The 22251-nt window shown below is 49.1% G+C and overlaps 1 protein-coding gene across 1 annotated transcript; it reads right to left on the bottom strand.

The window, feature by feature from the left end:
• Positions 1-6148: 6148 nt before the first annotated feature.
• TLCD2 (TLC domain containing 2) lies at positions 6149-11368 on the bottom strand. Its single transcript, XM_025280890.3, has 4 exons — positions 11018-11368; positions 10712-10794; positions 10412-10494; positions 6149-9844 (listed from the first exon to the last, which is right to left on the bottom strand). The coding sequence occupies exons 1-4, from the start codon at positions 11191-11193 to the stop codon at positions 9392-9394; spliced, it is 795 nt and encodes a 264-aa protein (XP_025136675.1). The 5' UTR covers positions 11194-11368; the 3' UTR covers positions 6149-9391.
• Positions 11369-22251: the final 10883 nt, after the last annotated feature.

The raw sequence follows: 22251 nt of genomic DNA, 5'->3' as shown, positions 1-22251 counted from the left end.
GGGTGTCTTGGACTGGTACCATGATTGTCTCATTTTTGTCCCTAATATCTTCTTTCTGGGAGATTTTCTCAACTTTATCTTCCAACTCTTCCATGAATTTTTCATTTCCAATATCACACTTCTAAATACTCTTTTAATTCTGACTGGATTTAAAAAAAATTTGGGAGCATTATTTCATGCTTACAATATATTCTCTTACCTCTCTGAGGAAAATAATGAGTTTTTCCTCAAGTTTTATTTTCCATGAATGGCCTTTACTCTCTCTGTGTTTTCCCCTGTTTTTCACATTCTACATTTTTCATGTTAGAGGCGTTCCTCAAGAGCTCATAATCAGTCCTTCTATTAAACTTGTAATAAGCACTTCCAATGAGAAGTGAGAGTGTATAAGATAAAGGGGGTGGAGTAGAAGGAGGGGAGCCAGGAAGACGGAAACAGGGGAGAATGGAAAGCCTACCAGGCGTTGGGCATTGTCTGTGCAAGGTCCTGAGAAAGGAAGGAGCACGGCGTATTTTATAAACTGAATAAAGCCACACAAAGAGTGACACAGAGGGAGCTCCCCGGCAGTCCAGTGATTAGGATTCACTGCATTCACTGCCAGGACCGGGTTCAAATCTTGGTCAGGAAACTAAGTTGCATGGAAGGGTGGGAAAAAAAGGTTGGCGGGGGAATGAAACAAAGTACCATGGGGCTTCCTTGATAGTCTAGTGGTTAAGAATCCACCTGCCAATGCAAGGAACATGGGCAACTAAGCCTAGCCGCCACAATTACTAAAGCCCATGAGCCCTAGAGTGTGTGCTCCCCAACAAGAGAGAAACCACTGCAAGGAGAAACCCGCACATGGCAACGAGAGCGTAGCCCCCGCTCCCTGCCACTTGAGAAAGCCTGCCAGTGACGAAGACCCAGCACAGCCAGAAATAAACCTGAAAAATAACAAAGACAGTACCACAAATCTGGACAGTAGACAAGGGTCACCATGCAGAAGCCTACAGGTCATATCATGATTTATATATCTATCTGAAAAAGGAGGAACACTGGATGTATTAAGCAGAGAATGACATGATCCAATTTGCATTTTAACAACCATAGACTGATCACTATGGGGAAAGGAGTCACTAGGCCATCATCATGTCACCTAGGGTAGAGATGATGGTAACTTCAGCCAGGGCGGGATAAGAGAAATGGAAAGGAATGAATGTGAAAGCCATTCTGAACTCGGTGATTAATTGGACATGTGTGTGTGTGGGAGTGGGAGGTGGAGTGGTATGGCTTGAGGGTGATTCTTAAGTTCCTGTCTTACCCTGTGCATTGATGGCAGACCAGGAGCACAGCAGAGGGTGCAGGTCTGGGAGGAAACATCCTGGACAAACCCTTGAATGTCAGAATGCAACAATCCCTTCCTCAACATGTCGTCAGGTCATCCTCAATCTGTGGATGACCCATTTCTACATCCCTTACCTCTGGTTTCCCACCTTTGGATGACTCCTACTTTCTCAATTTCCCACCTTAAAAATTTTTTTTTTAATTTGTTTGGCTGTGCTGAGTCTTAGTTGCGGCATGCAAGATCTTTGATCTTCATTGTAACATGCAAACTCTTAGTTTCGGCATCTGGGTTCTAGTTCCCTGACCAGGGAGCAAACCTGGACCCCTGCATTGGGAGTTCAGAGTCTTAGCCACTGGACCATGAGGGAAGTCCCTCAATTTCCCACTTTAACCATATCCTCCTTGTAGCTCCCTGTAGCCTGGTCTCTGTCTTGTTTACTCACTGTTACATCACCTATGGACCTTCATAAATACTTGCTGAAAGGAAAAATAGAGTGGTGTGTGCCAATCATAGTTAGAGCCACAAAATAAAACAGAACATTTTCGTGGATCCTAACACCAACAGTTTCACTTGACATTTAGTAAAATTTAAAAAAAATTTTTTTCAAGTATTACAACTTTTAAGTGATTTCAAGTGTTATTTTATATTAAAAGAGATGGGAAAAGATTTTGAAGCAGACTGCAAAGTTCACATGAATTTTTAAAATTCAATATATGTCAAGGAAAGCCTGCAGCAGCTACCCTAGGCTAGGCCCCCCTCTCTCCCTCCCCCCATTTCCTCCATGCTTCCAGCCCCCAACCCCTGCTTGCTACCAGGGTGGAAACATTTGGATTCTAGGAAGAGCTGGGGTTAGGGAAGGAAGGGCACGAGCATGAAGAAAACAACGTCTGGACAAGCTGCCGAGGGAAGCTAAGAAGGGCTGATGGGCAGTATCTTTCTGGGCCAACACGGCAGCAGGAATCTGTGGCATTCTTGTTCCTTGGCTTCTCCGTCCTCTACTGGTGCCCTGACCTGGGATCTGGGGCACAGCAAACCTCTGTGCCAGTCTCTCTGCCCCAGGGATTAGCAGTGCCAACCAGTGAAGTTCAAGGAGGTGAAGGAGCCCTTCCAAGGGCACAGGCTGGCAGGTCAGAATGACAGGACAAAGTTGAATCCAAAGGAATCATTTACCATCCTTGGAATGTCAGCTACTATGCCAGAGCCTGTGTTGGGGTTGGATGGTGACAGGGTGGAAGAACCGCTGCAGGAACCTCTCATTTCACTCTGTAAGAATGACCTCCTAGGGACTTCCCTAGGGATCTGGTGGTTAGGACTCAGTGCTTCGAATGCAGGGGCACGACTTCCATCCCTAATCAGTGAACTAAGATCCCACATGCCATGCTGCGTGACCAAAAAAAAAAAAAAGAATGACCTCCTATCTTCTACTCTTAAAGCCCACAAGGCCTGCATTCTTATCTCAATGAAAAGAGCTCATTCAGTCTGAGAATCACTTTCATTTCAGCGTCTACTTCCTGTGGAAGATGTGACCAGGGAAGGTTTGTCCCCCACCTGGTTCAGTTCAGTTCAGTCACTCAGTTGTGTCCGACTCTTTGCGACCCCATGAACCGCAGCACACCAGGCCTCCCTGTCCGTCACCAACTCCCGGAGTTTACTCAAACTCATGTCCATTGAGTTGGTGATGCCATCTAACCACCTCATCCTCTGTCGTTCCCTTCTCCTCCTGCCTTCAATCTTTCCCATCAGGGTCTTTTCAAATGAGTCAGTTCTTTGCATAAGTGGCCAAAGTATTGTTATTTCAGCTTCAGCATCAGTCCTTCCAATGAATATTCAGGACTGATATCCTTTAGGATGGACTGGTTGGACCTCCTTGCAATCCAAGGGACTCTCAAGAGTCTTCTCCAACACCACAGTTCAAAAGCATCAATTCTTCGGCACTCAGTTTTCTTTATGTCCAACTCTCACATCCATACATGACCACTGGAAAAACCATAGCCTTGACCAGATGGACCTTTGTTGGTAAAGTAATGTCTCTGCTTTTTAATATGCTGTCTAGGTTGGTCATAACTTTCCTTCCAAGGAGTAAGCGTCTTTTAATTTCATGGCAGCAATCACTATCTGCAGTGATTTTGGAGCCCAAAAAAATAAAGTCTGACACTGTTTCCACAGTTTCCCCATCTATTTGCCATGAAGTGATGGGACCAGATGCCATGATCTTCATTTTCTGAATGTTGAGCTTTAGGCCATCTTTTTCACTCTCCTCTTTTACTTTCATCAAGAGGCTCTTCTTTGCTTTCTATCATAAAGGTGGTGTCATCTGCATATCTGAGGTTATTGATATTTCTCCCAGGCAATCTTGATTCCAGCTTGGGCTTCCTCCAGCCCAGCGTTTCTCATGATGTACTCTGCATATAAGTTAAATAAGCAGGGTGACAGTATACAGCCTTGACGAGCTCCTTTTCCTATTTGGAACCAGTCTGTTGTTCCATATCCAGTTCTAATCGTTGCTTCCTGACCTGCGTACAGGTTTCTCAAGAGGCAGGTCAGGTGGTCTGGTATTCCCATCTCTTTCAGAATTTTCCACAGTTTATTGTGATCCACACAGTCAAAGGCTTTGGCATAGTCAATAAAGCAGAAATAGATGTTCACCTGGTTAGAGGGAGGGAAAGAATGCGCTCTCAACACTGAGTTAAGTGATGTTCGTGTTGTCAGGGGAATGCCGAAACGGACCTCTGCCCTGCGCAATGACCGCATTCCTGAAAAGCGCAGAAATCAATACTTGGTGAATAGAAGTCTGGCTTTCCAGCTGAAGAAGCATCCTGAATTATAAATACCACTTCAGAGACAATTTGTCTGATTTGATTGATCTTCAGTTGTCAACTTTCTACAGGTTTCTCCCTTTCTCAGGCTTCCTATAAAGAAAGGGGCAAAATAGTGTATCAGAATGTTCCCTGGATTCTTCTTCTGGTTGTGCCACAAACTAGTTGGGTGTGCTTGGATAAGTTGCTTTTCTTTTTTGTTTTTAAATTTTTATTTGTTTATTTATTTAGTTGTGCCATTCATTCAGGATATTTAGCTGCTGTGTGCGAACTCTTAGTTGCAGCATGTGGGATCTAGTTCCCTGACCAGAGATCTAACTCGGGCCCCCAGCATTGGGAGCACAGAATCTTAGCCACTGGATCACCAGGGAAGTCCCCTCACTTAACTTTTCTAGGCTTTAATTTTCTGCAAGGAAATTCGCTGGCAGATCAGTGGTTAGAACTTGGTGCTTTCACTGCCAGGACCTGGGTTTGATCCCTGGTTGGGGAACTAAGATCCCCACAAGCCAAAAGGCATGGCCAAAAATAAATAAATAAAATACAAATAAAAAGGATTAAGAAATTAAATGGTAAGATAATCTTGAAGGTCATATATTAATAAAGACTCACTGTTACAAGTAAAAAAAAAATTTGTTCATACTCACTAAAGGAAATCTGGGAGTTTTTAGAGTTGTGTAACTGAATGGTCCGGGGGATGTGGGGTGGAGTTCTTGCTTCAGGTAGAGTTTGATCCAGATATTTAAATGATGGTAGAAATCTCTGTCTGTATTCTGAATCTTTTTTTCTGTCTTGGCTTCATGCTCATGGAAGTTATCTTATATCAACCTGGATTAACGATGTTAGCACATAGTGCATCTCAGCCAAAAGTTCTAGCAGAAGGCAAGGTGTGGAGGCTCACAGTTCTGCCCAAGTCATAGGCTCATCTCAAGGAAAAATGATACCGTGTTCAGATTGGCTAGCCCTGAGTCACATGCCCAATGAGAGGAGAGGGAGAGAGGAGCTAAGCAGGCAAAAATAGCAGATGTTGGACACAGGTGCTATAATAGAAAACAAACATATGTATGGGCTTGAGTCTAGGCCCTGTCACTAACCGTCTAGGTAATCCTGAGTAAGTTATCTTGGTTTTCTCATCTGAAAAATAGGATGGTGACTTTCCTGGTGGCACAATGGTTAAGAACCTGCCTGCCATTTCAGGAGACATGAGTTCCATCCCTGGTCCGGGAAGATCCCACATGCTGCAGGGCAACTAAGCCCATGTGCCACAACTACTGAGCCTGAATTCTAGGGCCCACAGGTCACAAATACTGAAGTGCACGTGTCTAGAATATGTGCTCCCCAACAAGGGAAACCCGAACACCACCACTAGAGAGTAGCCTACACTCACTGCGACTAGAGGAGGCCTGCAAGCAGCAACGAAGACTCAGTGCAGCCAAAAATTAAATATATATATATATATTTATGTATATAGGATGTCTCTATTGTGTGCGGTTAAATGAGAGAAGGTATCAAAGGTGCCTCATGTGGAAGGCTCATGACACATGTTCAGCCTAGGATGGTGTGACTTTCGTTAATGATTCTGAACAAATACTGCACTTCAATGAAGGAGCAGCTCTTTAGAGAATAACTTCCCTTGTGTAATCACCTGGAGAGTGAGGGCTCCTAACCTTCAGCTGAACAAATCCAGATTTTACATATAACAAGGCTTTGACAACTCAGTTATGGATATTTCTATTTAATTTTCTTGTTAACTCAGGATAAATTTAAAAGGTTCTTTTGGATTCAACCCTTGGCATTTGAGAATCACTCTAAATTGTCTGAATCCTTTCTCTTGCTCTAAGTCCATTCTACTGAAGACGTTTGGTTCGCCTTTTCAGAGTAGAGGCTCTGGGGCTTTGTAGATTAAAGAGTTAGTGCCAAGAGATCTTCTCACAGCAAAGCTTCCATGAGCCAGCATCACATTATAAACCAAGAAAAGTGACTCAAAGTCACCATATTCACAAAAGACTGATGATCTTATTTACATAGCAGTTTATTAATTTTTGATCAGGATAGTGTTCTGAAACCATAAAATATCAATGCTTCCCATCCAGGAAATCCTCTCCCTTATGCCAAAGGACAAAGAATTTATCAGCCAGTAGCTTAGTGGGTATGGAGTCAATCTTTGCGATCATGTCATCTCCCCTGCCAGGTAAGTATGGAGTCAGTCTTGAGGACCACTTCACTGGGCCATGGTGAGGCCTGCTAGAGCACCGCCATGGCAACCCAACTCACTGTACCAAATTTAGCATCTGCCAACCTCCACCATGGCAACCCAACTCATTGTAACAAATTTAGCATCTGCAAACCTCTGCATTTTTTAGCTTCTCTTTTCTAGGCTCTCAAATGACTATGCCTCTTTGATTCACATCATTTATATCTGGTCCACAATATATATAACACTAGTTGATGAGATGTCTACTTACTCAATTATAATCACAGTCCAGTCCCGCCCTCCTGAAGTTTCACTGGGTCACTGTGATGGAAAATTGTGTGTGATCCCAAATTCTTCAGGTGTCCACTTATGTCCTGCCCCCTGCCTCTCAATTACCTAAATCACTTCCTATGTTTTAAGAGTTAACCCATAGGAATAGCCATTTTTCACCTCATATTTCCCTCTATGATGGTTTTTCCTCTCTCCATCTTGGGCACCCTTCATAGATACTACCACGTTTTCCCAAGAGGGGAACTCACTTGAACCGTGAATTCATGACAGCAACTGAAGAAAAGGTGTAGGGATTGGAATGATTCAGTACTGACATCAACACATAGTTTGGGAACAGATTCCTCCTATCGTTTGTCACATTTTTCTTTGAAAGCTCGAGACAATGTTTTTGTTAATCAAGGCATTTGGTTAAAATGACAATTGAGTTTTGAAGATACTACTTTATTAGGTCTTGGGACTTCCCTTGTGGTTCAGTGGCTAAGACTCCACTCTCTCAGTGCAGAGGGCACAGGTTTGATCCCTAGTCAGGGAACTAAGATCCCGCACACCAAATGGCATGACCAAAAAAAAAAGAAATCTCTATCTCAATTTCTACACCTTTGCATCTCTGGTTTTAGTCTGACTACATTCAAATCCTCTGCTCTTATTTTCTGCCCGTGCTTACTTCCAACTGTTGCAGTTTCTCCTTGTCTCTATTTGTCATTTTTCCCCTTTGTGCCTTGGTTTTAATGACTCTTTGATGGGGATATCTCACAATCCCTCTCTCTCTCTCTGTCCCCTCTCTATGTTTTTTCCTCTATCTATATGTTCCCTCTTTTTCCTAGTTCTTTTCTTTGAATGTTTATTTCATCGTTCTGCCCCCACGTCCTCTTTTTTCTGATTCTCTTCAGTCCCTTTGCTTATTCTTCTGGGTCATTTCCCATTTCCTAGTCTTACTTCTCATCGTCCTACCAGCCTCTGCCTCTCAGTTCTTGTCTCTGTGTTATGCCTGTAGCTGTTTGTGCTTTGTCTTTCTGCCGGTCTCCAACTCAACATATTGCATGCTTTTTCTGTCAATGAATCTTTCCATTGACTGCCTCCTCTACCTTCTGTTCTGCTTCTCAGCTTCCCTGACTAATCTTCACCTCTTTCTCTCTTTTTTTGGTCGCACCATGCAGCATTTGGGATCTTTGTTCCCTAACCAGGGATTGAACTCATGCCCCCTGCATTGGAAGTGCAGAATTGTAAACCACTGGACCACCAGGGAAGTCCCCCACTGGTCTCTATTACCACCTCTTTCTTCTCACTCTGCTAATCTATCAGCCACTACCACCTGTCTCCCCAGGATCTGGTGGTTCCTCCTTGTCACTCACTCTCCTTATTTCACCATCTAGACTATCTGTATCTTCCACCATTGGGGTCCCTTCCCATCAGCCTTTATTTCTATTTTGCTTGTTTTCTTTATGACCATTTAACCAATTCTATGATTTTGGTTCTTCTCAGTATCTGTAACAGACTTTCTTGAAATTTCTGCCAAGGATTGTGTCTTGCCCTCCATCTCTCTTCGTCTCTGTCTCTTCTATGCAACAAATCTTTTCTTATCTGTCCTTCCGTCTGCATATGTCTGTTTCTTTCATTCCCTTTGTCTCTCTCTAGCTCAGCTTTTTGCTTTTATCTTTCTCTCGATTTTGTCTCCTGTATCTTTTCTGTGGATAATTAAGGGTTATCTATTTCTTTCCCATTGTTTAGTGGAATCGCAACCTTCATCTGCTTACACTTCACAGAACTTGGATGTTCTGCCTGCAGAAGGGAGGTGTCTTTTGCAATAGAAAAAAAAAAAAGAAAAGAAAATGAAGTAGAAGCAGCAGAGGAGAAAGGAGAGCATTCAAATTAATCCCAGAAGAGAGTCAGATATTCCTTAATGCTTCTGCATCCAAGTAGAAGCCTCACCTCATTTGCTTCTGCCTCTGACCTCATTCTTCCATGAAAGCCCAAGCTTGGGAAGACCCTACATGGGGCACCCAGAATGGGTGGTTGAGTTCCTGCTATGGCTCTAGACTTTAGTACAGTTTGGAGAAGACAGACCTAGCCAGGTGCTCCTTCCTCTAATGAATCTCAGAAATCCTCTAAGAATCTGCACTTTCTTTGAAAAGGTCCAAAGACACTAAAAAAAGGTAAAAGGAGGATGCTGGACACAGTTGGACTAGGTTGAAATACAAACAGAATGATATGGTTTTGAGAACCAGAAACATCACCAGTTCCTTGTCTCTTAGCAACTGTTATGTCCATCCCTACTGGTTACACAGCACCTGTTGTACCCTCCTCCCTCTGCCATGATTTGGTCATGGATGAGGTCTCTCTTCTCTCTGATCTTCACCCCTTCTGACCAGATCTCTTTCTGATCCTAGAAGGACTTCCATTTTCGTCATCTGTTCCTGTGCTAAAGCAGAGTCTCTGTTCCCATTGGCAGTTTCATCCAGCTTCATGTCTCCCACTACCCTTTATTGGTAGCACAGGCTGTACCTCTGGAATGAGTTTGCTGAAAAGGGCAGTAATCTGATGATGGGATTCAGTGAACCAGAAACATCACCAGTTTCTCGCCCAGGTTCCCACCCATCCATGAATATTAGCATTTCTCCTCAGATCCTAGGAATGCAGGAGTTAGCTGGAAGAGGAACTGAGGTACTGAAAACCAAGTCCAGGCTTTGTCCCTGGGGGATAGTGCATTGAAGACCAGCATCTCCTGGTCTTAGTCTTCCCTCCCCCAGGCCTGGCAGAGGAGGAACCTGAGGCTCAGTCTTTCAGGCTGAGAGTGGAATCATCCCTGGTGATGGCCTCACCATCACAATCAGTCCTGGTGCCCCTGGCTTCCTTGTTTCCAAGGATGGGTGGGCAGGGCCGAGATCGCAAAACATCACTGACCAAAATGTGGACGCCCAAATTGATGCTCATGACACCCACAAAGGCCAGTCCAGTTCCACCAAGGATGACCAAAGCAAGAGGGATCTGGTGGCATTGCTGGAACAGCCACAGGCTCATCCATCCCAGCGGCACCAGGCGGAAGAGGACCAGGGTGGTCAGGGCGGCCCAGCTGGTCACACTGAAGGCCAGGGATGGGGCCTGGCGAGAGAGCAGCAGCAGCTGGCGTAGGTGCAGGCAGATGGAGTTGAGCTCCAGGAGCAGAGACACCACAGAGAAGCCCACGTAGTGGCCGGACAGAACGGCGGTGCTGAGGCAGCTCACGACCTGGGGAGCCGAGGTCAGAGGTCAGAGGACCTTCCATGACCTACCACCCATGAGGTCCCAACACAGTCAGGTCCCAACATCCCAGTCTTCAAGAAGGGTTCCCAAGCATTTTGTGGCACTTCCCACAGAGCCCCCAACAAAGCCAACTTTATGTTTACCCTTATGTTAGAAGCCTGAATGGCCTTGAAACAGCCCTTCCATAGAATTGAATTGGAGCAGCTTTGGCTCCGGGCTGTCTGCCCCCTACAATTTGCATTCCTGTGCTTTCACACCCTATCCCCACTCCCAGTACTGGGACTCCCCCTTCTTATGAAGCTCCATAGTCAATGTTTCTGCGATAGACTGGACACCTGTGGGAATCCAGTCTCCTTGGGAGACTTCAGTGCTGACTCCAGCTTTGGCCAGCAGTAATCCCCTCCCCGCAGTTCAGCCCAAGGTTGGGAGGATCAAGTGCCAGCAGGGGTCGGAAACTCTGGGGGAAGTCACAGGACAGAAAGCTGATGAGAGACCAGGAACCCCCAGGCTGGGCACGCCTCCTTCCCTGTCTCGCCGCTTGCCAAGTCTCACCAGTGCATGGTGACAAAGAAGATCCCAGGCCTGGCCCAAGGTCTGGTTCCACAACAAGTCAGTTCCATCTGCCAGGAAATAACCTGCGGGCAAGGAGGGGAGGCTGCTGTTAGGCTTCCCCCAAGCCAGTGTCCAGTCTGGAGAAGAATCTCCACCTTTCCCTGCTCTTTAGTTTCCTCTCAGTAAAGCTGCCAGAAACATTTCACTCCATCAAGAAATGGAAGAGCGAAGGAGTCCTGGAATGACTTCTGGAAGTTTGCCCCCTGCCCCAAACTGGTCCAGCTTTCCCTGAAGACTCACCCACAGAGAAAGCCACCAGCAGCAGAGCCCAGGGAGGGTGGCCATGAATCGGGTCGGCGGCCATCTGAGGGTACAGCGACAGCCTGGAGGGGACGGGGGAGCCATGGTCACCGTCTGTGTGGACACGGATCCATTCTCCGGCTGTGGACGGATCGACACCACCCACTCATCCACAAACGCACCCCAGCCTCAGACACTTGGAGATCTCATGGATTCTGAAGATGCCCCCGGGTCTTTTAATCCCAGCCAACCGCCCCCCTCCCTCGCCCTCGCCACGGTGCCTCCGAAACCTCTTAAGCCTCGCACCCGAGCAGCGCCCCGGCCCCCGTAAGCAAGCTGTGCACCAGGGAGACACAAATGTTCCTCCACTTCCAACGGTTCTGGGCGGCAGATCCCGGGGTGGGCAGCAGCTGCAGCCCCCAGTGCAGCCCCCGGAAAGCGGCAAAGGAGGCGCCGGTGACGAGGAGCCCAGAGGGCGCCATGGCCTGGCGGGCGGGCTAGGTCCGGATCGGTCCCTGGGGCTCCCAGGCTCTCAGCCCCGACGCATCCAACACCCGGCTGCGGAGACTGCGATCAGGCTTCCTGGCAAGGCTGGGTCCTTAGGTGCCCCGCCCGACCCGCCTTCGGAATCGGCTTTAACTTTTCCAGGTCTCGTCCACGCCCCCAACCCCTGGCTGGGCGGTGATTGGAGAAGCCATGGGGCCACCGCCCCTTGAGCCACAGCAGCCGATCGCGTGCCGCCCTCGAGGGGGATGGAGGGTAGGAGGCTTCTGGGGCTCAGACCCGTAAACGGAGCGTAAGGAGGCTTTCTGGATGTCGACAGGGGTCTTCCCAATCCCTCTTGTGTCCCCACGTCCCCGCAAATCTGGAAATGGCTTGTTAATCTCACCTGACACTCTCAGAGGCCCAGCCATATGAACCTCCACCTACTTCACCTGCTCTCACCTCTCACCTGCTGTCCCTCCTGCCCATCTCTTACCCACGCAGTCCTGAAGTCAGAGGCCAGGGCAAACCCGCTCCTACGGGCATAAACCTCGTCATCGCTCTACCCCGCGCCCCGCCCTGGTCTCAGTTTGTGGGGCGGGGGGGGAGGGGGGAGGACACTGGGGCACCTCACTTCCTTCCAGCCACCTTCCTTCCCGAGGTTTCCAGACCTTGAACACATTTCAGCAACCCCATGTAAACTCCAGGAGTCCTGCCCCTTGACATGGTACCTCTCATAAGGAACAACGCCCTTTCTCTAAGAGCGACCCACTAGGGCCCCTCCCCTACAGAGGACCCTTTCATCAAGAAGGGAACCTTTCAGCCCTAGTCTTGAAAAGCACCCCCCGCCCCCTCCCGCCAGGGCTTGGTACCCATTAGGGGAGGAGTGAGTATCTGTGCCAATTTGAGGAGGCAAGGAGAGGTCACACAAGGTTATCTCAAGATTGGGGAAGAGTCAAAGGGAAAAAGCCACATCTTGCTTTCAGAAGCTGGACTGTCAGGATTATACAGAAGCTTTCAGCTTTGGGGGCGGGGAACTTTTCCTCTTCTGAAGAGTGACAGGTTCTTCCTGTTTTCCATTTTACTCCATCCACTCTACATCTCTTTAGGTGGCTGCCACCAAGTCAGCGCAACAGCTGTTCCCTGTACAAAGAGTGGATTCCAGCTACTCCCAAAGAATAAAATTCATAAAGCAATAGGTGCTCCCACAAATGTTCTCACAACTCCCCTCCTCCACCAAAACCCCATTATGTGAATGGGGCTGGGGGGATCCCTTCATTCTTCCACACCCACCTCTCCAGAAGTTTTAAAAATTACACTGATTCTTTTAAATCTTATTTATTATATGAAAGCCATACATGATTAATGTAGAAAATTTGGCAACTACAGAAAACCAAATGGAAAATTACAACTTTATTCCATCATCCAAAGATAACCACTATTATTAACAATTTGGAGTATGTCTGCAGTCTTTTTAAAACTGTCTTATAAGTATACACCCATATTTAAAAAAGCAAAATTGAGATCACATAATACATATCATTTTATAACCTTTTTAATATTCAGAGAGCATTTTTCTTTCCAGTCAAATGCTCTCCTACATGACTTTTAATGGCTGCACAGTGTTCCACCATCTGGGTGGATCCATAACAATTTACTCAAGCAACCCCCTCTCGCAAATTTTCATCACAGCAGAAAAAGAAATGAATTCCCAACCGCATAGTTGGTTCTCAATTTTTCCTACTGCATTGCTGGGATGAACATCTTATTACTAATCTTTAATTATATTCTTAGGATACATTCCCAAATATAGAATTACTAGATCAAAGGCCATGAAACTTTTAGGATGTTCGGCACACATTACCCAACTGACATCAGTAAGACTACCCACTTGTATACCTGTGTGCAACATATGAGTGTCATTTTAGTACTTCTTTGTCAATAACTGGGTCTTATTTTTCCTCTTACAGTTGGCTACAGGAAAAAATGCTTCCAGCTATACCTGCCTTTCTTTAATTACTAACGAAGCACACCTTTTCCCATGATTTTATCTATTGGAATTTCTTTTATGAATTTTCTGCATATGTCCTTTCACAGCTGGCTCTTGCTCCTCTACGGTGCTTATAGACAAATTACATGGTGAGGAAAGGTGGGAGCAGGAGGATGAAGTCAAGGACACTTCAACATGGTCCCACGTCTCTGAGGGAGGCAGAAAGACTGGAGAGGAACGGAGAATAAAGTAGTCGGCTGGAAGCTTGTCCTCGATGGACAGTGGCTTGTCCTCCCTCCTCCTGGGGGCGCTCCTGGCCTCTATGGGCCCCCCTCTGCAGGATGTCCAGACAGGGTCCTGTGCTCTCCAGGCCTGGTCCTTCACTGGTCTTCTGTCTGCCTCTGTGTTTTCAGGCTGTTCTTCCTCATTTCTGCTCCACGAGGGGTGAGGATGGCAGAGCCATGTACCCAAGGCTGGATGAAGACACTGTGGCCCGTGAAGCAAGGACGGGAAGAAAGGACGGAAGCAATGTCCAGGGACAGAGCAACCTTTGTTGCAGCCTGTGAGTGGACTCAAGTCTACCCACCCTCCTCTATTGCAGTCCACTCACATCCAGCTTAGGCTGCAGAAGGGTGGGTTCAATGAGCTACTCTCTCCTAAATCTGTTCCTCAAAAGTGGAGAACAGGATCCAGTTACCTGCACAACTCCTGCCCCCAAATAGAACAAACAGCTTCCAGTAACCCCTGAACTTGATTACCTTCAGGCAGGGAGACTGGGCCAAGGCTGAACCACACCAGAACATGAGCCCAAGGGTGAGATTAGATCAGGAGCTGGGGGTGGCAGTTTTATTCTGCCTGATGCCCCTAAAGTGGTCACATCTCATAACCCATCTCTTCTGGTTGCTGGAGAGGAGAATTTCCTGCCTGCATGGGCTTGAGCTGAATCTCACACCCTATCCTTGAAAAGTGGGGGAAGTCAGCAGTGGCAGCTGGAACCCCATCAGGGCTGTGGTCCTGCTCTGGGAGGCAGGGGAAGCCTAAGCCACCTTTGCTTGGTGGGAAGTCAATGCCAAGACTGAGTTCCCAGCGGCTCCTGGCATTGGTCTAACCCTAGTCCCTCCCCTCAACCTCCAGCCCCAGCTGGGTTCTGGTCAGGGGTGGGGGAAGGGCAACAGCTTATGTGAAAAGCTGTTCTGTTCCCACCCACAGCAGAGGACAGCCCAGGCTCTGAGTCCACAAAAGTGGGCTTCTGATTTCTTCATGCATGTTCAATTGTGTGATTCCCCATTTCACAGGTGGAGAAACTGAGACAGGAGGCCTAAGGGTCCCACGTTGGAGGTGAGTATCCCTGAATTTAGAGTCTGGGCCAGACTAAGGAAATACAGGGAACAGGTAAGAGCAGGGAGATGACTACTCAGATGGGCAACTCAGTATGACCTTTTCCCTGAAGAAGAAACTTACTTTTGAACTTGGAAAGGCCAGTAGGAAGGAATGAGGGGCAAGGAAGGAAGGAGGATCAGGAAAGACATTTGCATAAAGGGGAAGGCAGGATTTTCTTTGCTCCACTTCTTCCCACTATCAAAGACCAACTAAGCTTGGGTACTCAGAGCCCTCTATTCCTCAATTCAGCCAGAGTCTCTGATCTGAAACTTTCTCTCTTGCTGGGTCAATCTGGGGCAAGGTTCTCCAACTGAACAGGGTTCCCTTCCCTAAGAGGTATCATTACTCTCACTGTTCAGACCTTCCCAGCCCCAGTTCTGTCACCTTCCAGAGGAGGGGGAAAGCAGCTCCTTCTCCTCTTCTTCCTCTTCCTCCTCCTCCTCGAAGCCAGGGGCAGAGGGCAACAGTTCTTCAACTGGCAGCTTTAGCTGGGTCAGGACATAAAGCTTGCCACTGAAGAACTACTGCGGCTCAGCCAGGTGAGGATGTGGGAGGCACAGGTTCCTAAAAGGGAAAGGAAATAAAAATGGGAAAGACATGAGCAAGGCCATGTCACAGGGACACTGTCCCACTGGCCCTCAAAGTCCAGCTCCAGTGGATGTTCAACCTTCTAATGAAGGGCTTCTTGTCTCTGACCTGGGCCTCCAGCAAGGGACAAGAGGCAGCTCTGAACCTACTTCCCTGCTCCTCTTTCCAGAACTGAAGGCTGTAGAAACCTGGATATGCTCTCACCCCATGTTGCCTTGGCTACCCACCTACCCACAGGGCAGCCTCCAGCCTCCTCAGCACTGAGAGGGCAGGATCGGGGAGCCTGGACACCCTCCACCAGTTACCCAGGTATTAGGTGAGAAGGTGTACCTCAGGTCCAGAAATGGGAGGGATCAGGGCAACTGACTCAGTCTCAGGGAATTCAGCAGGAAGAAGAGTTTTGGGGGGGGCCTACATCTGGGGAAGAGTAAGGAAGGGAGGAGGTTTAGGGTTTCAAAGAAGGTCAGCAGAGGTTCCTGGGACTGTGAGGAGAGGAAAGGGGACCAGAGGCTGGAGGAAAGGGAGGTAGGGCAGGGTGGTTGGGCAGCTTCCCCAGGACTCTTAAATGCCAGGCATTCCGCTTGCACATTCCGGGTACATCTGGTATGAATTCCAGGCTGTCTGCCGGCCCCTCCATGTCTGAACTTTGTTCCAAGTTCCAAGCCCCGCCCCCACAGTTCCAACGCATGAATCAGCAGGAAAAGCCGGGCCCTGCAGCATGGCCCAGGGAGGGGGCTGGGGGCGTGGCAGGCTTGAAGGCTGCGAGCTTGGGAGGGTGGGTCTGTGCTGACACTCTGTCGAAGGGCATGGTCCATGCCAGTGTGAGGGGCCAAGGTGGTCTTGCCTTTAGGTATCTATACTCAGAGGGTAAAGAGAGATTAGGGTGGGAGGTTTTCAAATTACAAAACCCTCTTGGGAGGCATGAACTTTGTGGCACCTTCCTTCTCCCAGGTGACCAGTTCAACTCCTTCCCACTCCTATCTGCTTGAGCAGGCTCTGTTCAGCCCATAGGACTCAGCTGCTGCTGAGAGTCTGTGCCAAGCAGGTGCCCTTGGCTGCAGGGAGGGGTGGGCCCAGGGCACTGACCCTCTGACCAGCTGCTCCATCAACCCTTTGGCACCCTGACAGCTCCTAGCTCAGTCTGACAGCCAGGATGACAGGCCAAATGAGTTGGAGGCTGGAACTAGGGCCGGAGGGAGGTGGGGGCAATAGCCTAGCCAGAGGCCACGGGGAGGGGCCAAGAGTTGGCCGAGAGGTGGGGAGAGAGGGAGCCCAGTGATGACTAACCCAGGCGCCCCACCCAGGCAGCCGGCTTCCCAGGCGGTCAGGGCCAGGCCTGGGCTAGGGGCCCCACAACCGGACAGGCTGGGGGGAGGTGCAGAGGTGACCTTCTCTCGGCTCAAGACGGCCAGTTAGGCTGGGGAGGGGGGAAGGTTAGAGTTTCCAGGCTCTCCTTCTGCCTGCTCCCCCCACCAACCCGCGGTGAAACCCTAACCTTTGGGTTGCATAAGGCCCCCGCACCGCCGCCCCCTACTCCTCTCCCCTCCCCCCTTACATAACATCCCCTGGAGAGAACGAGAGGAGGGGCTGGCCCGCCCAGAGACCCCTTCCCTGCCAGGGCGCTCAACTGGCCCTGACCCAGTGACTGCCGGCACAGGCAAAGCACCTCCCCGCTACCCGCCCTGTCCAAATCCTCCTCAAGCTGGGAGGCCGGCTCCCGTATCCTCATACCAGAGGGCGCCGAGGTTAGCCGCCCCCAGCCCTCTGGCCCCTCGTCTTCCTCCCAGCTACTCCGCAAAACCTTCTGCACGACTACTGTCCCAGACTCCTTCTTTAAACCTCCTGACACACTACTCCAGCCAGTCAAGGCCCCTCTCCCCCGGAACTCCCCAACCCCCGCCGCCCCCTCACCCCTCCCCCGGAAGGGCAGGGTGTGGCCGTCAGGACCCTACTTTCCCCCATTACCCCGTTAGCACGGTTCCCTCCTGTGCTGCCGGGACCCCAGCTCACACCCACCTGGTGCTGGGTGGGGGGGTGCTGAGGGTAGGGGAGCAAATCAGTGCGTCCGATCCCCACGGCCGGCGGCGCTGTCTCTTCCCAGCGCCCAGCACACACCGGCTCCAGTCTCCGATCAGCTGGCGGCGTCGTGACGCACAAACTGCGATTGCACCGCCCAGGGCCAATCACCGCCCACTGCTGGGCAGCGTGACTACACCCACTCGGGGGCGCCAGCGCTTCGCCTTGGTCCCGCCTCCCTGGCCGTCTTAGCTCTGATTGGCAAGGAGGCCACCCCTTTGCCGAGTGGAGTAGGGCTAAGCCACGCCCACCAACTCGAGAGCTGGCCAATAGGTAAAAAGGTGTGGCTTAGCCCTGCGTCTAAGCTACTTGCTTAGAGGGGCGCTACGTCAAACCCGAGTCCTAAAGAGCAGAAGGAAGTCGAGGCCTGTGTGTTTGCGGTGCATACTGGTCAATGTAGTTCTCGGTCTGACACCTCGTTCCCAGAATCCAGCGCGCTCTGTGAGTTGGCATTTTTAAACTCATCTCTGAATCCATCCCGGCGAACTCCTTAAAGGGCTACAGCCCCTCCTTCTCGGAGCTGTGAGTGGTTCTTTTAGACAGCCCCCAAACGGATTCACTGACCTCTTGCAGGAGGCGATGTTTCTCTCAGGAAGAGCAGGAGAGGCTGCAGGAGTGAGAACTGAAGGTGGAAATCAGCCCCAGGGCACACAGACTCTTCCTTTGAAATGAGGACTCCTGGGAACTTTTGGAGGAGTGAGGACTGCCCACCTCCGCTGGCCTCAGCTTTCTCTTGGAGAGGTCTAATCCACTCCTCCTCCTGGAGGGCCTTCCTAATCAGAGGAAACTTCTGGTAGATGTCTTGCCCCAGTCACAGAGAGACAAAGCCTGTCAAGCAGCAGCTTCCCAACGAAAGATTTATAGCACAGTCTTCACCTGAGGGTAGAAGGAAGACTTGTGGTCAGAAACTAGGGGACGGGCCGGGCCAACGTGCAACTGGCCAGCAACCCCGTCCTCAGCACGATACCCCCATTCTGTCCCGCCCCCCAGAAGCTTTTCACTGACTCAGGCCTACTTGGGGAAGAGATTTCAGAGGTGGAGACCAATGAGGAGGCTGTTCCTTCCCCAGAGGCCAATCAGAGCATAGAGGGGCGGGGACATAGGCCAAAAAAATTTAATAATAATCGGAAAAGAACCCAATGACTTGGCAAAAGCTGCAGAACCGCTTCGTTAAAGGGGCAAGTGTGAGGTCCACCCCATCTCAATCACTCCCATCTCTCTACCACCATCAAAAAGGGACGTGTGTCGAGGGATCCATGATGTTTCCATAAGCTCCCAACTGAGGGTGAAGGTAACAGCCTAGAGTGTGAGGTAGTTCCTTCTGCACGAAAGACGGGCTCCATCAAGGGATTGCTATGGCTCCTACGAGCTCCAGAATGCCGAACCTGTGTTCAGAACATTGTGCCTTTAAGGAAACTTCCTGCCTTCCACCCGGGTAACAGCTGATTGTTGGAAAGTGTGACCTCAGGGGACGAATCAGCTGTTACCACATCCTCCTCCAGTTCTACCCTCCTCTATCCCCTTCTTCTCCGCCCTCGCCCCCCCTCCATGGGTGGTGAGCAAAGGAAGATGAAACCCCAAATATGGGGGACCTGCTTGTACGTTCTTTCCTCTCTCTCACTCCAAGGCTGCCTCCCTCCCCCACCCTCCCCCATCTCCTCCCTCCCCGAGGCTCCCCTTCTTCCTCCCTCTTCTCTCCCTCCTCTCCCGCCCCCTGTCTGCTGGTTAGGTCTTCAGAGGCTCTGAGCATGGAACGAGAGGTATTTCCTGTCAGCACAGTCAGCTCAGACTCGCCCTCCCCTGGTCTAGTTGGGAGGCCAGTATTGGGGAAGCCCGGAATGGTGGCTGCCTGGGTGTGTGGGTGCTCTAGGAATGGGTACTGGGGAAGGTCCCATGAATCTACAGGCCAAACCTGGAGGAGAGAAATGGCTGTGGAAAGGAGCCTCCCCAGCGTCAGAACTCTGCTTCCCAGGCCAGCTCCCCACTACTCTCAGGTTCCTCCCCAGACAGGGTCCTGCTAAGGAGATCCTCCTGGCTTTGCCCATTACTCCATATACATTTTTTACACTGCTCCGTTTTTTTATATTTTCACCTCCCCGTCCCCCCGCCCTGCCAAAGGTGCTGATGTGGAACCTCCCAGGGGCCGCAGGTGGAGCACAAAGGCCCCAGGAACCAGGGGTTTTGGCTAGGAAGTCCTGTGCCGGAAGACCCAGGTAAATATTTTGCTCAGCCTTGAGCTGGGAGTCGGGGTCACTCCAGGACAAGCTTAGTGTGACATCCCAGGACTGACTTGGCAAGGTTGGGAGAAACTGAGCAGGGTCTTGGCCAAGCTTGGAAGAAAGAGAAATCTCACCAGCTGCCCCCGTTTACCATTATGCTTAGCACAGAAGTCCTGTTCCCTTCTTCTCATCCAAGACCCTTGGGATAGGCCCTTTCCTGTTTTGTTCTAACTTACCATATCGCCATTCTGCCACTGTGTACGGCAAAAGCAACAGGCTTTGAGCCCAGGGTTTTTGATCACAGCACTTGTGGGAGCTGTCCTGTACACAGTAGCTTGTTTACTGGCATCCTCAGCTCACTAGGTGCCTTTAGCACAACACCCCCGCCCCCGCCACCGACTTATGACAATCAAAATCGTCTCCAGACTGACCAGATGTCCCCTGGGGGCCAAAATCGCCCTCCATTTAGAACCACTGAGTTAGACAAACTTGGATTCAAATTCCAACTCTTAACCACCTGTAAGCTCGATGAAGATACTTCACATCTCTGATCCGCAATTTCCTCATCTACAAAATTGAATGAATAATAAAATCATGGCTTATTGTAGGGTTTTAAAAAAGAATATGTTTGAAAACACCTAGCACAATACCTGACTCAGAGTTGGTGCACTAAACATTAGCTTCCTTCACTTTTCTCCTTGCCACATTGGCAAGAGCTAAGCTCCATCAGCACAGGCTGGCTGTTGGGACTGCTGCAGGCTTCCTCCCTGACCATCCAAGCCATGACCTCTGAGAAACTCAATATGGGGTTTGGTGAAGGAGAGTCGCTGACTTGGTGCCAGATCCTCCAAAGCCCAAGGGTGCTTGGGCTGAGATTCAGGGAGCATTTGGAAACAGAGTTCTTACAGGACACAGTATTTCAAAATGTGGCCTGCAGATTGCCTGCATCAGAAATACCTAGTGCCTGTTAAAAATTCAGATTCCAGAGGTCTCAATCAGAAGTATGTCATAACGTTTGAAAAACCACGGTCTTAGGGTTTGAACTGGGGAAGGTGTCATTACCCCAGAATTTTAGAACACCAGTGCCCAGTATTGCAAAAACATCTCAATATGAGGAATGGAAAGAACTCTTAAGAGATAAGGTTAGTTACACTCAAGGTCATTGGTGCACTACAAGCTAAAACCACTAGAGGGCAGGGCACACACAAACTTGAAGAAAGAACAAGGAATGCCTCCTTACTCTAGGTAAACTGAAAGCAGAGCAAAGAAGACTGCAAAATTTTGCTGGTACTAAGAAGCAGGCTCAGGTGCACTAGTGGTAAAGAACCCGCCTGCCAATGCAGGAGTCATGAGACGTGGGTTCGATCCCTGGGTTGGGAAGATCCCCTGGAAAAGGGAGTGGCTACCCACTCCAGTATTCTTGCCTGCAGAATCCCGTGGACAGAGAGCCTGGAGCGCTACAGTCCACGGGGTCACCAAGAGTTGGACACAATTGAAGCAACTTAACACGCAGCACGCAAGAAGCAGGCACTACCTCCAGAACCTCCTCTGGTCTTAGGTGCTTAGACCAATGTTGGGGATACAAGATTGTTCAGTTCAGTTCAGTCACTCAGTCGTGTCCGACTCTTTGCGACCCCATGAATCGCAGCATGCCAGGCCTCCCTGTCCATCACCAACTCCTGGAGTTCACTCAAACTCATGTCCATCAAGTCGGTGATGCCATCCAGCCATCTCATCCTCTGTCGTCCCCTTCTCCTCCTGCCCCCAATCCCTCCCAGCATCAGAGTCTTTTCCAATGAGTCAACTCTTCGCATGAGGTGGCCAAAGTACTGGAGTTTCAGCTTTAGCATCATTCCTTCCAAAGAACACCTAGGACGGACCTCCTTTAGAATAGACAAGATTGTTAAGAACACATAATTTCCCAGGTGAAAAAAAACAATATGGCATGATGGTTACCAAAGGGAAAACAGTGGGGGAGGGACAAATTAGGAGCTTGTGATTAACACACACACACTACTATATATAAAACAGATAACCAACAGAGACCTACCATACAGCACATGGAACTCTACTCAGTATTCTTTAATAACTTATATGAAAAGCATCTGAAAAAGAATGAATATATGTATAACTGAATCACTTTGCTGTACACTTGAAACTAACACAACACTGCAAGTCAACTATACTCCAATAAAATTAAAAAAACAAAACAAGGGACTTCCCTGGAGATCTAGTGGTTAATTTTCTGTGCTTTTACTGCAGGGAGCACAGGGTCCATTCCTGGTTGCGGAACTAAGATCCCACATGCCACAGGGCATGGCCAAAAAAAAATTTTTTTTTAAATTAAAAACAAAATAGTACTTGGCCAAGGAGTACAAAGAACATTAGTTTTAGAATGAGCCAGGCCTAGATTTGAATCCTGGTTCTACCACTTCCTAGCTATGGGACCTAAGCAAATTACTTAAAGTAGTCAGCTTCCTCATCCTAAAACGGATCTAAAACTATCCTCTTAAAAAGGGTTGTGGTGAGAATTTAAAGTATGCAAACTGCTTAGCAAGATGCCTGGCTTCTGATCAGTGTTCTGTAAATGGTGGCTGTTATTACCGGTGAAGGTCATGTGACCAAGCACATCAGCGGTTCTAGCTGCCTTTTTCAAGAAGGATACAGATGAAATCAAATTGTGGCTGAACCGTTCCTGCTCCTCTCTAATTAGGACTTCATTTTTTCCTTAAGTGCCTTTATGGCGCTCCCACACCTCCACACCAGACTCCTACATGAGGCAAACTCTCCTTCTAGGAGTGGGA

Source organism: Bubalus bubalis, chromosome 3 (genome assembly GCF_019923935.1).
Source record: "Bubalus bubalis isolate 160015118507 breed Murrah chromosome 3, NDDB_SH_1, whole genome shotgun sequence".
NCBI lineage: Eukaryota > Metazoa > Chordata > Mammalia > Artiodactyla > Bovidae > Bubalus > Bubalus bubalis.
This window is presented reverse-complemented; position numbering and strand designations above follow the sequence as displayed.

What these genes read in the sequence shown, in the direction of transcription:
- TLCD2 (XM_025280890.3), bottom strand. Translation starts at nt 11,193, where the DNA reads ATGGCGCCCTCTGGGCTCCTCGTCACCGGCGCCTCCTTTGCCGCTTTC. An exon ending in GGGGCCGGGGCGCTGCTCGG is followed by an intron (nt 10,795 to 11,017) that starts GTGCGAGGCTTA and finishes CGTCCCCTCCAG; the next exon opens with GCTGTCGCTGTACCCTCAGA. An exon ending in GCTGGTGGCTTTCTCTGTGG is followed by an intron (nt 10,495 to 10,711) that starts GTGAGTCTTCAG and finishes CCTTGCCCGCAG; the next exon opens with GTTATTTCCTGGCAGATGGA.